Here is a 16472-nt window from a genome sequence, read left to right as displayed (position 1 = left end):
CTTTAAATTATTTAGCAGTCTTCTTTAAAAAACTTCTCCTGTCTTAATGTTCAACATATCCCCTGTTCTAAATTTTATAACCTTCAATTCCTTATATTTTCTCCACAAAATAATTAGGTACTTACCATAATCAAGACACTCTATTAGATACTGTGAGAGATTATAAGAAAGTGAAGACACAACACTGTGTTCATGGTGTTCATAATATTGTATATTGGGGAAAAGTTAAAAATTCAGATTTCAATAACTTTGAAAGTACAGCAATACATAATGCCCAATGGAGTAGTATATACATAAGCTTCACTAAGAGAACAGAGCCAGTTGTACAAATAGGTGAATTTTTAAAATGTTTTTACGCATCTTTGTGTCCTTGGGGTAGGCAAGATTTCTTTGGCTACACAAATCGCTGTGTTTTTTTTTTAAGACTTCTGTAAAATTCAAAATATCCGCTTGTTAAAAGCATCATTAAAATTAAAAGGCAAACCACCAACATGTATTCCAAGATTCCTTCAATTCTGATTTTTAAAGTTTAGACTCTAATAAGAAATTTACTAGAAAAATGTGTTTCTTCAGCAGTAACTTTTGTAAGAGGGTATGCACCAGTTCATAGTTTGATTAACATTGGATTGTTGACTCTTGACATTATTTATATTACTGTAAATTTTTAAGTCCATCGATACAGAAATAATTTGTTCAAGCTCCTGGCTTTCTCCTAAATCACATTTCATGAAGAATTATTGATGTTCTCTGTATATCTTCATTGTCAAGTTTAACTGGTTCTTTAACTTCAAGTTTCTCTTTTCATTTTATGGCCATTTTTACTTTAAAAATCCAAGTTTTTAATCACTTCATGAGAGTTCCACCTTACTTCTTGTTCCACATGAATTTTCTATCCCTTGGGATCCAAATGTATGCTTCACCAAAATTGAAGAAAATATAGCATTGCAGAAGGATTTACAGATAAGTTTGTCATTCCATTTAAATCATATTGATCTCCAAAAAAGTTCAAATGTTCATAAACATGGAAATTAATTCAATAGTAAAGAAATACAAATTAAGACAACAGATTACTTTTATGTCTTAGACTGATAATGCTTAAAAATTGATATTGCCCATTATAGGTAAGAGCATGTACATTGTTACATAGAACAGAACAAGCATTCCTTTTTATTTTTGATGGTGATACCATTTTATCCATTGCTATTTACCAATAAAACTGATAATTAGTATTACCTATCCTTTCAGTTTATATATACATAAATTATTTTTTTTAATTTAATTTATTTTTATACAGCAGGTTCTTATTAGTTACCTATTTTATACTATTACTGTATATATGTCAATCCCAATCTCCCAATTCATCCCACCACCACCCCCCCACCTCCTACCCCCACCCCCCTCCCCGCTTTCCCCCCTTGGTGTCCATACGTTAGAACAAGCATTCTTATACAACTTTTCTGCAAGACTTCTTGACAGGATTTCTCAAAATTTTAAATGTATATATTGTTTGACCTAGTAATTTCACTGATAAAATTAATCCCAAAGAATGAACAAATGCCTGGATAAAGACTTTCACGTATTATTTACCATAACTGAAAATTAGAAAAAATGCAAATGTACAAAAGTGAGAATTGGCTAAATGTGGCAGAGTTATGTAAACAAAAGAGTTCTTTCCCTTTAGAAGGATAGTGGGTTAAACGTTTAGTTTTGTACCCTACGAAAAAAACAGTATAGGGAATTTTTAAAAAGCATAAACCCACAGGGGCTTCCCTGGTGGTGCAGTGGTTAAGAATCCACCTGCCAGTGCAGGGAACACGGATTCAAGCCCTGGTCTGGGAAGATCCCACATGCCGTGGAGCAGCTAAGCCCGTGCACCACAACTACTGAGCCTACACTCTAGAGCCTGTGAGCCACAATTGCTGAGCTCACGTGCCACAACTACTGAAGCCTGCATGCCTAGAGCCCGTGCTCTGCAACAAGAGAAGCTACCGCAATGAGAAGCCTGCACACCACAGTGAAGAGTAACCCCTGCTCGCTGCAACTAGAGAAAGCCCGAGCACAGCAACGAAGACCCAACACAGCCAAAAATAAATTTAAAAAAAGAAAAAAAAGAAAAAAGCATAAACCCACAAGGACAGAGAAGAGGAAAGGACAGAGAAAGAATTTTTTAGAATTTGAAATGGACAGGTGGTACCTGACTTAGCAGACCCAGGATTCTAAGCCAGTAAAGGCAAAGTTCAGGTAAAAGCCACTTTACAAAAGACTTGACTCTAGTACCTCTGAAAGTAAACGTAAAGATAGGGCTACAAACAGGATGATAAGGTGTAAAGTTTAGGAAGTATATAGTTAAACTCGATATCTTTTCCCCATTCACACTGTTCCTCAGAAACACTACTTCAGCCATAAACTGTCCCAGCAAGAAATCTAACTCACTCAAATAAGAAAAACTAAAAATACAGATGGTTCTGTAATTATTCTACAGCTTAGACTGTAGTTGACAAGGTCCCTGCCTCCTTATTGGCACAGGGTTTAAAGACAGCTTTTGGCATGCTCCTTTTAAGTGTGAGCACATAAACAAGGATTGTCCAACATTTGAAAGAAGTATTTAAAATGAAGAGACAGGGACTTCCCTGGTGGTCCAGTGGTTAAGACTCTGTGCTTCCATTGCAGGGGGTGCGGCTTCTATCCCTGGTTGGGGAACTAAGATCCCCCATGCCGTGCGGCACAGCCAAAACTTTAAAATTTTAAAAATAATAAAATGAAGAAACCAAAACAGATAAAAAGAGTGAGGTAGATCTATATTGAAGGCCCTAGAAAGCAGTGTACCACAAACTTATGTGAAGAAAGCAGGTTAAACAACATTATTAAACCAATCTCATAGAAAAAGAGGTCAGAGGTGGAGGAATTGGATAAAGGTGGTCAAAAGGCACAAACTTCCAGTTATAAAGTAAATAAGTACAGGGAATGCAGTGTACAACATAATGACTATAGTTAACACTGCTGTATGGTATACAGTTAACCCTTGAACAGCTTGGGGTTAGGGGTGCTGACTCCACATGCAGTCAAAAACCCACTTAAACCAAGGGGGAAGGGGGGGTGGGATAAACTGGGAGATTGGGATTGACATATATACACTATTGATACTATGTATAAAATAGATAACTAATGAGGACCTACTGTGTAGCACAGGGAACTCTACTCAGTGCTCTGTGGTGACCTAAATGGGAAGGAAATCCAAAAAAGAGGGGATATATGTATACATATAGCTGATTCACTTTGCTGTACAGTATAAACTAACAATATAGTAAAGCAACTATACTCCAGTAAAAATAAATTTTTTTAGAAAACCCATTTAAAGGTTTACAGTCAGCCCTCCATGTATCCTGTTCTGCAAGTGCAGATTCAACCAACCTTGGATCTTGTAGTGCTGTAATACATATTTATTGAAAAAGTTCAGCATATGAGTGGACGGACCTGCACAGTTCAAACCTATGTTGTTCAAGTGTCAACAGTATTTGAAAATTAAGAGAGCAGCATATCCTGGGGCTTCCCTGGTGGCGAAGTGGTTGGGAGTCCACCTGCTCATGTAGGGGACACGGTTCAAGCCCTGGTCCGGGAGGATCCCCCATGCCGCAGAGCAACTAGGCCTGGGCACCACAACTACTGAGCCTGTGCTCTAGAGCCTGTGCTCCGCAACAAGAGAAGCCAGCACAATGAGAAGCCCACACCGCAACTAGAGAAGGCCCACGCACAGCAACGAAGACCCAACACAGCCAAAAATAAATAAATTTTTAAAAACAATAAAAATAGCATATCCTAAGAGTTCTCACAAGGAAAAAAATATTTTTTTCTTTTTCTCTCTTTTTAAAATATGTATATGAGATGATGGATATTAACTAAGCTTATTTTGGTATTATTTCACAATGTATGTAGGTCAGGTCATTATGCTGTACACCTTAAACTTACACAGTGGTGTGTGTCAAGTAATAAAGAACATTATAGCATGGTTTTATTCTATATTTTATTTTAATGTTTGGGGATATAGTCACCAAAGTGATTAATTAGTGGTATTAGGGAGCATTCACTTTCTATTTTCTAGTCTTCCTGTTTTAATTTGTTTTAAGTGAATAGTGTTACAATCAGAAGAAATTTTCTTGGAAGGGAATACTACATAAAAGGTACAAAATATCAGATATCCTCTAATTACTTTGCTGGTATTAAACCATACTAATTCAATTAGGATCACTTTTTGTTTGTTTTTTGTTTTTGCAGAGTGAAATCCACATGTCTGAAGAAGCTATACAGGATATATTGGAACAGACAGAATCCGATCCAGCATTTCAGGCACTCTTTGATCTATTTGACTATGGTAAGTAGAACATTTCTATCAAAGCAGTTAGGAGAAAAAAGTTTCTCCAATTTCTCTGGAGAAACAGCTTAAACAGAGTAAAACAACATTTCCCAGAGCATCTGGAAGAAAGTTCCTATTTTCATTAAAGCAAACATATGGATATGAAAGAGTTTTTTTTTGCTTTTTTGTTTTAGTTTTTTCTTAAAGATACTTTAGCTGTAAAAATAAAGAACAGTTTTGGGGGTGAGGGGGGTTAGTTGTGGGCAGTTTTGCCAGTCATCAAAAATGTGTTGAGGTCTACTCCTATACATATATTATACTAAACACAGTTGGATAATACAAGAGGAATAAAAAGATTTGTCTATTGCCCTCCATCTTATGGCCTAGTGCAGTAGTTCTCAAAGTGTAGTCTCCAAACCAGCAGACCAGCATTGTCTGAGAACATGTTAAAAATGCACTGGTCTAGTGGAAAAATCATACTTGTCAATGATATATAAGGCAGCATGTTAAAAACTATAATTAAAGGACTATAATTAAGACCAAACTTTAACATTTGCTTGACCACTGTCAAGCTGTATTAATTGATGCTTATTTTTATTTTGGTCATTTAACCAATTGTTTCCCTATTCCCTTTTTAACAGGTAAAACAAAGAATAATAAAAATATATCACAAGGCATTTCCAGTCAGCATATGGAAACCAATCTCAATGTAGTCTTAGCAGGTGAAACTAATCTAGCAGTTAAAGGTTCTTTTGAAACAGGAGAATCTGGTAAGAATTTGATTTTGTTAATATCAATCTAAATCCTAATATCAGTCTCAAAATCTCAAAGGCAGAAAATGTTGTTTAATTTGAAAGTTGTTCAAATTACCACATAGATCATTTTTGTGTTTCTAAGTTTTCTCTTCATTTAAAAAGAAAAAATTATTCCCACGCCTTTAGTACTTTGATTAAAAGGTGGATTTTTAGTACTCATTCCTTCATGATGCAGTAGACACGCACAAATTGGTGTTAATAGTGTTGACCAGTTCAACCTGTCTGTAACATTTAACATAATTTTTTTGAGACACATATTCAAATCCCTAATGTGTAAGGTTGGTTTGTGGTATTAATCATCCAGCCTCGTAAGCAAGCTTAGCTGAGTGCTCAGTATCAATATCTCACTTATTTAGAGGAAATTGTATACTTGCTGATAGTCCTGAATTATGGGTTTTATGAGGTTTTAGGTTATATTCCTGTGTGTCTACTAGTCAGTTCTTTATGTTTCTGCCTCCCACAGAGTACCAGTATGGCACATAATTGTCCCACAATAACTACTTATGAATGAGGGAGGGCAGTGAATATGTCTATCCTAGAGCTTTTAAATATTGGCCAAGTTTTTTAAAATTTCATTTTTGTGAAACATAACATGCAGAAGTGCACAATAAAAGTGTACTTTAGCTCATTGAATTATAATCAAGCAAATACCCACATAACCATCTCTAAAGTCAAAAAATAGAATACCGCCAGCACCACAAAAACATCTCTTCGTATCTCTTCGCAGTCACTACTCCTTTCATCCCTGTTCCTCGAAGATAACCATTATCCTGGCTTCTCTCACATTATCCTGGCATCTCACACTTGCTAAACTTTATGCCTCTTTGGTACCACCTCTATCCATTTCTGTCTATGCCAAGCTATGCCACAATAATCTTTTCTGTTCATCTATTCTTAAATTCCATGACCCCTTCCAGCTCCCTCAAAAGACTTCATGGCTTCCAAGTTTCACATCACGCCTTCCAAAAACCAGTTTTGGAATATCTCAGACTATATTCCTATTTTGAGTCCTTTGCCTGTACCCAAACCCAATCCTCCATTTCTTCTTAGGCTGAATTGTAGGAGGGCGTGTCTTTCTCATATATATTATGTGTGGAAGATTGTGCTTCAGATAAGCTCTACCCTGCACAAAATGAAATTTGAAATCCTATTTTCTCAGAAAGTCTCTTCCCACTTCGTTGAAACTGACTACCCCTGAATTTATGTGGCCTGTATATAATTTCCACTGGTTTCCCCACAATAAGGATTCACATGTGCTCCATACCCACTATTATTTTACCAGTGTCACATTAACAGAATTTTATGATAGTTGATATACATTCTTCTGGATTTTTCCCAATATTTTTTATATTGTTAATTGTTATTATTTTCTGTCCTAAACTGTGAATGATGTATGACACAGTATATCAGTATTTTCTCAAATGCCCTTTCTTCTTTTTCCAACTATTAACACTTTTATTTGTCAAGATCTCCTCGTACAATAACACTTTCTCACATCCCATAGGCCAGAAGAGGTGCCTTTTGTTCCTATACTGCTATGGTTTTTGGCATGTTTCATTATGACTTTCTGTCCTATGTCTGCCTCCCTTAGACTGATATCACCAAGGGTGGAGACTGGGTCATTCATCTTTGTATCCCAGTACTGGTCATGTGGTTGATCTTCAGTAAATGTGTAATAAATGTTAAAGTGTATACAATAACATCAAATGTTGATCATGCAAAATGTAATTGGCCCCATTTCACCTTCAAGAATATATCAGATGAAGTATGGTCAGTAGAAATGGTAGAAGTTGAAAAGTCAGTTGTTTTGAAAAAACTATGTTTGTAGCCAGTTTTTTTTATATATTAGTACATATTAAATGTTCTTAAACATATATACTTTTTCCTTCATTGTGTCATCTGTTTTCTAAAAAGCTTGAAAAACAATTTGGCACTTGTTAAAAAAGGCATCAGTAATAAGAAAAGTACCTGTAAGTGTTTTGATACTCAAAAAATGAGAGAGTGAGTTTATCAGACTTCCACTTGCTGGTATGTCAAAGATTAGTTACTTCCTTGGCAAAACAGGTTTTATAGTAAAGATGACTGACTACCTTAAAAGCTGTTACATACTCACCATATCTTTCTGCCATCCTAATATTTTGCAGATGATCAATCTAGTCAACCCCCATATTGTACATCCTATCAAAATGAAGACACATCAAATGTTTTGAAGAATGGCAGCAACCATGATGAGCTTAGACAGGAAGCCCAGGAACATTTTTCCCAGATAGACTCTAGCATCCAGAAAAAGGCCTTTAAAACAGTAGTATCTACTGAACAGAAGTGTAACCTTGATATCACCTTTGAGTCTGTGCCTAATTTGAATGACTTTAACCAAAGAGTAAACTCTGATGCTGAATGTAATCAGCATTGTGCTGAATTATACACCAGTCAGATGTCTACTGAAACTGAATTGGCTATGGAAGTTGAAAAGAATTCTTTGTCTCCAAGTGTGCAGAATGAATCTCGATTACAGCCTGATCAGTCTGATATACCAATAACTTCATTTGTTTCCCTTGGTGGTGAAACTAACAATGCGAACTTAATTCTCTCTGGAAAAACTTCTCAGCTTTTATCCCAAAATATTCCATTAACTGGAAAACCATCTAAAAAAGGTCAATTTTGTGAAAGTTCTGACGATACAAGAAGACTTACAACTAATTTCCATGGTTCCAAGTCACCAGATTCTAGAGAAATTCACCAGAGTAAAATTGAAATTAATAATGTGTTACCAGTTGCATCACAGCAACTTTCAGATTGCCAAGATAATTCTTCGCTTCAAAGTAAAATATTACCTGTGTCTGTTGAAGGTTCGGGTTTAACTATATCTGAACAAAAAGTAGAAATTCACCTTGGAGATTCAGTATCTTCAATCAAACAACCATCTAATGATTCATCATCTGTTAAGTTAAATCATACAGATCATGAACCTCAGCCCTCCACGTCTGAGAAAGTTGCTTTGGGTTCACAAGAGCCTTCATCTTCTGTAAAAGAAGATGGAGATAGTATTTTTCTATCTTTAGGTGAAAATAACTGTGAGGAAGTTACATTGATATCCCCAGAAGCTAATCCTATAGAAGATATACGTTCTCTTCCTTCAGAATCTGTGTGTTCTTCAATGAGGGATTCTCACCCTGAGTCCCAGAATACTAGTGATAAACCTGCTGGCAACAAGTCAGCAGAGATAGATGCATCAAATATAGTCTCTCTCAAAATTATCATCAGTGATGATCCATTTGTTTCCTCAGATTCTGAACTTAACAGTGCTGTTTCTAGTATCAGTGGAGAAAACTTGCCAACTATAATTTTGTCTTCTCCTTCTAAATCACCTGCCAGAAATGCAGAATTAGTTAAATGCCTGTCTTCAGAAGAAACCACAGATGCTATTTCATCTGCTGAAGGAATTGGGGATTCAGCCTCAATGGAACAGAGCCTTTTAGCACTCAAACCTGAAGACTCTACAGTAAACAACACTCAGAATGAAGAGAGCATTGCTTTTTCAGCCAATGTTACACCATGTGTTTCCAAGGATGGAGGATACATACAGTTAATGCCAGCTACAAGCACAACTTTTGGCAATTCAAATAACATTCTGATAGCTACTTGTGTAACTGATCCAACAGCCTTAGGAACAACTGTCAGTCAGTCAAATGTGGTGGTGTTGCCTGGAAATTCTGCACCTGTGACTGCTCAACCACCACCTCAGTTACAGACACCCCCAAGGTCAAACAGTGTATTTGCTGTTAACCAAGCTATGTCACCCAGCTTTTCACAAGGTAACTTTAGAACATATTGAAGTTCATTTCTCTGGAATGGGATCTAATTTCTCTTGTGTGTGCTGTTATTGACTAGAAGGTAATAAATCATGGATGAGAGTATAAGAAAGATTCAGAAATTTGTGATTATGGCTTCTCTTTACAGAATTAATTCAATCAAAATTTTTTTTAATCTGCTAAGCTATGGAATTCAGTGGTTTCATTTTTTATTTCTTTTTCTTTCCATAGTTCTCAATCCATGGCTAAGCTATCAATACAAGAAAAAGACAGGGGGGGAAGACTAATTCATCAAATAGCCATATACCTACTAAAACCCAGTGTTGTGGGAGATTTTTCTTAAATAGTTATTATAGTCTTAGTTTTCAAGGAATTTATTACCTATTTGGAAAGACTTTCAAGACACAACTTGAATTTCTCCCTGAATAAATACCCTTTGTAATTTCTCACTATCTTCCACATTTGAAAATTGATCCCTGTCTTTAGAATTCTTTGTTTATAGGAGCACTTGTGGCATTTATTACATGCCATTTTATGTGTAGTTAGTGACTGACATGCCTGTCATAGTGGTCATTCTTGATTGTATGTTCCTTGAAGGTGGAGTTTATGGCACATTCATCTACACTTCCTTAGATATTGATTCCCAAGCTCCTTTCCCCTCTTTCTTTTTTTACATTTAGGCATACAATTAAATCAGATTAAATATCAGCAATTAAGTATTAAGCCTGATGGATCTATTTCAAGTGCTGTTTAAAATAAGATAAAGGAGGGATCAGAATTGGTAGAAAAGGTGGAACTTGAGCTGAAGCTTAGATAAATAAGGTAGTATTTGGAGTAAAAGGAAGGGAAACTTAAGCAGTACAAGGATAGGTAGGTATTTGAGAGACTGAGGTAGGTGTTCAGGAAAGTGAGGAAATCAGCCTTACAGGAGAGGTTAATGAATTTATTAGGAAAAGATTCATTTACAGGGCAGGGTTAAATTATGATAGCCATAGACTATATTGTTGACCATGTAAACATTGTATTTTCTCCCACAGTTTTTACTGGTTGCTCACTTATCTGGACCCTTTCTGACAAATACCATTGAGATTATATTATAGTTTGGGGTTGTGAGTAAGTCTTAGACTGTCAGTATTCAGTTTGGACCGTTATTTTCTGGTAAAAGATTCAGACTTGAAACCTGCACTACCAATTTTTTGATCAATTTCACTATTCTTTCTAGAGGAATCAAGGTACAACTAAAATATGATCTCCGGGCTATAGAGTCTTATGCTCATTCATGATGTTTACTTTGACTAATTGCCATAAGAATAATATTCAGATTGACTTTTTCTTAATTTGTTAGCCTTGTTGTTGTCCCTAAATTAATTTTTTTAAAGGAGAGTAGATTATATGAAAAACTGATTATAATTATATAGGATTTATTTCAAATTAATAATTACTGGGGCTTCCCTGGTGGCGCAGTGGTTAAGAATCCGCCTGCCAATACATGAGACATGGGTCCGAGCCCTGGTCCAGGAAGATCCCACATGCTGCGGAGCAACTAAGCCCATGCGCCACAACTCCTGAGCCCACATGCCACAACTACTGAAGCCTGCATGCTCTAGGGCCCGTGCTCCACAACAAGAGAAGCCACTGCAATGAGAAGCCCATGCACTGCAACGAAGAATAGCCCCCGCTTGCCGCAACTAGAGAAAAGCCTGCACGCAGCAACAAAGACCCAAGCAGACATAAATAAATAAATCAACAAATAAATAAATTTATTTATTTTAAAAAAACACAAAACCTTTAAAAATAATAATAATTACTTTGGTGTCTTGTGTTTATTCCATTTTATTGAGAATTGTTGGTTGTTTTTTTTTTTAGGATCTGCCATTATAATTGCTTCTCCAGTCCAACCTGTACTTCAGGGAATGGTGGGAATGATCCCTGTATCTGTGGTTGGACAGAATGGAAATACCTTTTCTGCTCCTCCTCGGCAGGTGAGATTTATGAACTGAAAATGGCTCGGTGCTGCTTTTCAAACAAAGTATAATTAATGGCTTCTCCTCCAGGTCCTTCATATGCCTTTGGCAGCACCTGTTTGCAATAGAAGTATCCCTCAATTCCCTATCCCTCCAAAATCTCTGAAGACTCAGGGACTAAGAAACAAGCCTTGTACAGGTACATTTTTAAGTTCATTCATGTCAGCTTTATGTGTGTGTACTCCTTTGTTTGCAGCAATATGACGGTATTTTTTTTTTTATTTTTTGGAATACTAATAACTTTCCTAACAGGTGGTTGTCCAACCTTTGCTTAAAGTTTTTTGCAGTGATTAAAAAAAAAAAAGAAAAAGACAAATGGAACAAAATAGAGTTTAGAAAAAGACCGTGTATTTATAGCAACTTGTACATAGTAGAGGTAATGTCAGAAGTCAGAAGGGATAGGATGGTTTGTTTAGTAAATGAAATCTATTGGCTATTATATATATTACAGGGAAAAAATAGATTTCTTCCTCACAACATATATAAAGGTATGAACTCCAAGATGATTAACACCTGAAAGTGAAAAGCAAAACAAATAATGAAAGAAAATGTAGGAGAATATCAAGATGATGCTGAGATAAAAGATTGCTTTTGAAAAATGAAAAAATTTGATAATGCTGACTACTCCAAAATTAAAGATTTAGTTCAGTAAAAGACAACGTATACAAAGTAACACGAGATTTTCATTCATGAATGAAAATATTGATGAACGTTGTGGTGAGTTCTCAAACTTCTCTACCAGACTTCTCCATCTTCATGGGTGACAAAATGCCCATGTTGTTAACCTAACAACACCCTAACCCTCAGAATTGTTGACCCCTTTCATTTCTGAGTCTTTAATCTTCACTTCAGCCAACCTGTCCCATAGCTTTACCTTTAATTTTTTCACTACTTGTTATTAGACCTATATAATTTATAATGGTCAATAAACTCTCTCAAAATACTTGCATTTCTGTATATCCATTGAATCTCTCTTGAACCAATGAGAGCTCCTATTACTTGAATCCTTACCTTTACCTGAATTTTCACTTCCTTTCTGCATTCATTTCCTTCCCTATCCAGGCTAAACCCCACAACCCACCACATCAGCCACTTTTCCCAGTACTCTTATACACCTTCATATTCACATTCTTCTACCATATCCACTTAATACCCTCTAGCCCTGGATCTATCCAGCCAACCATTTCTCTGCCTTTACACCTGGGCTTCTTAGCATTGCTTTAGGAGTGATTCCATTCAATAACACTTAAAACTTTCTCACCCTCACTGCCACTTAGCAATTATTTTAAATGTCTACCTATCTTCTTTCTCTCCCATTCTTCCTTAATACTATTTCAGACTTCCACAGGTCTTCTCAGATCTATCCAGTCAGCACTTTCCTCACTCTAGGCCAATGATTTTGATTTTTATGGGTAGTAAACTCCATTTTCTCACATTACTCCCATTTAATATGTACATGTTCATCTAAAATCATTCTTCCCTTTTCCCTTCTTAGAGGAATGATTATGTCATTCTTTCTAAGGTTAATGCAGGGTACCTTCTCTCTTCTGTGTATCTTCAACTTTTCTTTTTTGGCTTCTTCACTCTGTGGCTGTCCAACTATGGATACAAGGATCATTCCCATCATTCCTTTAGGTTTTTCACATCTGCCAGCCCTTTATCCCCGACCCCTCTTATTTCCCATTACTTTTTCATGCATATTATTGTCCTTTCTCATGTTTCCACTAAAACTGTTTAAAGTCACCAGTGGCCTCCTAATGCTGCCATATGCATTGGACGTTTTCCAGTCTTACCTTACTTTACTTCCCTCTAACAGTTAATACTATTGGTGGCTTCTAGAACTACTGTGCTCCTCCCGTTCTAATTTTATGTAACTTAAGATCCACATACTCTATATATCTAAGTCTCACCTCTTCTTCCTCAAAAACCGCTTCTGCCTACCTTTCCCTCTTGGTTAATGTCACCATTTATTCCTCATTTACTGTTCATGTCCATGCGAATGCCCATTACTGTCTCTAAGACCTTCATCATCTCCTACCTTGAATATTTATAGCAATCTAAGTAGAATTTCTGTTTCCAGTTTTCTTTCTTCTCTAGTTCATCTTCTACACTGCTGCCAGAGTGACTTCCTAAAACAAATCTATTCATGCACGATTCATGTCCTACACGATATCATCTTTGCTTTCATTTCTGGCTTCATATCTTGCTGCCCTTCCACATAAACTCATATAAGTCCATGGAAATTAAAATATGGCTATTAAATAATAATAATAATAATAATAATAAAATAAAATATGGGGCTTCCCTGGTGGCGCAGTGGTTGAGAGTCCGCCTGCCGATGCAGGGGACGCGGGTTCGTGCCCCGGTCCGGGAGGATCCCACGTGCCGCGGGGCGGCTGGGCCCGTGAGCCGTGGCCGCTGGGCCTGCGCGTCCGGAGCCTGTGCTCCGCAACGGGAGAGGCCACAACGGTGAGAGGCCGCGTACCGCAAAAAAAACAAAAAACAAAATAAAATATGGCTATTAAAACTCCAGAGCATGTGCTCTGAGTGACATAGGCTTACAAACATGACATTTAAATGGGCAGAATTTTTAAATAGGTATAATATAGTGTTTTCTTTAAGTAACTTTTTGGATCTAAGTAGTACCCTTAAATGCTATACTGAGCATACTAATTTGTAAATCAAAAGACTGGATTCATATTTCCCTGAAGTTAAAGCAAGTCATTTGCTCCATATTTATATTTCCTCAGTAACATGAATGAGTGATCGTCTCGTGTATATTACAAAGCTGCTTTTTTAGACCCAGTATGTGAAAGTATTTCATTTGTACATTAGCTATAGCTTAAATTTTTCTCATGGTGTCTGATACTGTGGTCTGTTCTGTTTTCTTTCAGAGAAATATACTTTCAGGAATGTTTTTCTTTTCTAATTAACTTAACTTATAATTCCAGGAAAACAGGTAAATAATTTGGTGGATTCATCAAGTCACTTAGTTGGATGTCATGTACAACGGTGAGCATAAAAGTAGTTTCTATCATAGAGTATTTGAATGCTCAAGTTAAAAGCATAAAGAATTTCTTTATGTTGCTAAGAAAAATTTTTTTTTCTTGTAGAACTGAAGTTCCTGACAAGAATATGGCCACAGATCTTGGGAAAAAATTGGAAGAAATAACAGTTCCCTTCTCAGTAGAAAGTATAGTTCCAACTAGCAAAACCTTTGAAAGCCACAGGCGTGTGCTCTGTTTTGATAGCACTGCTTCTCCTGTGGCGAATACACAGGGGACAAATCATAAGACGGTGTCCCAAAACAAAGAAAGGAATGACATTTCATTTTCTAATCTTGACTCACCCATTGTTTCCTCCACCTTAAAACCCCCTTCTAATAACGCTCTCAAAAGAGAGAGAGAGAAACCTCCTGTGCCTAAGATTTTATCTAAATCAGAAACTGCCATTAGCCGACATACCATAAAAGAAACTCAGTCAGAAAAGAAAGTTTCACCCACAGAAACTATACTTGAATCTTTCCATAAAGCAACAGCTAATAAGGAGAATGAACTATGCAGTGATGTGGAAAGGCAGAAAAATCCAGAAACTTCAAAACTGTCTAATGGGCAGCAAACTGGGGGTGTACGGAATGAGAAAACTATAGCTTCACTGCAAGAGCTAACCAGAAAACAAGGCACATCCTCAAACAGTAAAAATGTCATTTCAGTAGGTGCACCTGTGAAGGATTTAAAACAAGAACAAACCAAGTCTGCCAGTTCTTTGATTAACCCACTCACCAAGCATACCACAGAAATGTTACAAGATATTCAGTGGCATAGCCCAGTAAATAGACTCGCTGATAGTACTGACTTATCTGTACCCCGGACATCTGGCTCAGGAGCAGGGGAAAAACATAAAGAAGAACCTACAGATGTTATCAAGGTCCCTTCTAGTAGGCGTTATGGTGAAGAGAGTAACACACCCAAAGTAATGGTCCCTCCTGTCACCCCAGACTTGCCCGCCTGCAGCCCTGCCAGTGAAACAGGGAGTGAAAACAGTGTAAACATGGCTGCCCATACATTAATGATTCTCTCCAGAGCAGCCATCTCTAGGACTACTTCAGCTACTCCTCTAAAAGACAATACACAACAATTTAGAGCATCTTCAAGGAGCACCACAAAAAAGCGGAAGATCGAGGAATTAGATGAGCGTGAACGACACTCCCGTACTTCTAATAAAAGTCTTGCAAATTCATCAATACCAATGAAAAAGAAGAAAATTAAGGCAAGTTTGAAAGTCTTAATTTCAAAACCACACCTTGCCCTTCCTTCAGTGCTCAGATTAAAGATCTCATCATTTTTTGCCATAGCTACCTAACTGAACATTTTGGTCAAGATAGCTTTGAATTTTGATTGACAAAATACATTCTCTAGGGTTTCCCTGGTGGCGCAGTGGTTGAGAGTCCGCCTTCCGATGCAGGGGACACGGGTTCATGCCCCGGTCCGGGAAGATCCCACATGCCACAGAGCTGCTGGGCCCGTGAGCCTGTGCTCCGCAACGGGAGAGGCCACAACAGTGAGAGGCCCACGTACCGCAAAAAAAAAATTCTCTACCAGTATCTCTCAGCCAGTGTGGTACTCAGAAGTTATCTAGATGAAACGTAGCATTTTCAAAACAGTTGCTAAGGCATGTATTTATAAACATCTTCCTTGGGAAAAGGAGGTTTTTGTTTCTGTCATGGTAGGACCCAAGGTTTGGTGGGGAGAATGACATAACACATGAAAAATTGGGAAGCCATTATTGTGTATGGAATTACCAAGTGAAAACTGCTTTGCAACTCCTCCATCTTAGGTTTGTTCCACATGTCCTACCAGCTCTTCCATAGATTCTAATGTAAGTTAATGTGTTGGAGCAGTATAAAAATTAAATTTACCTGTTTCTTCTTTAACCACAGTTATCTGTAGGAAAGTAATGTAGGATTATCACTGATAAGTTAAAGCCATTTTTCCTAAATCTGTTTAGCCATTTAGTAAGTGGATTGAATAGAAAGGTTTAAAATGTCATAGAGGAAGTATTGTCAGGGAAAGAATCTTGGCTCTGCTGCCTTGCAAGCCTAGGTTGAATCCTGCATCTCCTGCTTATTGGTTCTTGACTATTGTTAACCCAATAACATGAGTCTGAGCTGCATCATTTGACATGAGGTTACCACACATCTTACCCAATGGCTGTGAGGACTAAATGCAGTGTTTGTAAAGTGCCTAGAGTATGTTAAATGTTTGGAACTAGAAAAGTACCTGTTAACTCTTAAAATCTTAGTAAAGCTTTCTAAAGTTTACAGTTTAGCAATAATGACCACCTTATAAAAAGCATGTTCTCTCTTGTCTCATTCAACATTCATACACTCTGAATTTGTATAATGTCTTGTGCTCTAAAATAATGAAATATCATTGAAGTATATTTTATTAACCTTGGATTTATAAAAATT

At 36.9% G+C, this 16472-nt stretch overlaps 1 protein-coding gene across 2 annotated transcripts in view; it reads left to right on the top strand.

The window, feature by feature from the left end:
- NPAT (nuclear protein, coactivator of histone transcription) overlaps nucleotides 1–16472 on the top strand; it is a 53496-nt gene that overhangs the window by 35152 nt on the left and 1872 nt on the right. For both annotated transcript variants that reach the window (XM_030836278.3, XM_060304006.2), the window contains 7 exons: nucleotides 4273–4369; nucleotides 4993–5121; nucleotides 7311–8981; nucleotides 10845–10960; nucleotides 11033–11141; nucleotides 13954–14014; nucleotides 14116–15271. In XM_030836278.3, coding sequence (XP_030692138.1) covers nucleotides 4273–4369; nucleotides 4993–5121; nucleotides 7311–8981; nucleotides 10845–10960; nucleotides 11033–11141; nucleotides 13954–14014; nucleotides 14116–15271 — 3339 coding nt within the window. The remainder of the gene's footprint in view (nucleotides 1–4272; nucleotides 4370–4992; nucleotides 5122–7310; nucleotides 8982–10844; nucleotides 10961–11032; nucleotides 11142–13953; nucleotides 14015–14115; nucleotides 15272–16472) is intronic.

This window comes from Globicephala melas, chromosome 8 (assembly GCF_963455315.2).
Source record: "Globicephala melas chromosome 8, mGloMel1.2, whole genome shotgun sequence".
NCBI lineage: Eukaryota > Metazoa > Chordata > Mammalia > Artiodactyla > Delphinidae > Globicephala > Globicephala melas.
Note: the sequence above shows the minus strand (reverse complement) of the source record. Positions and strands in the feature narration are given on the sequence as shown.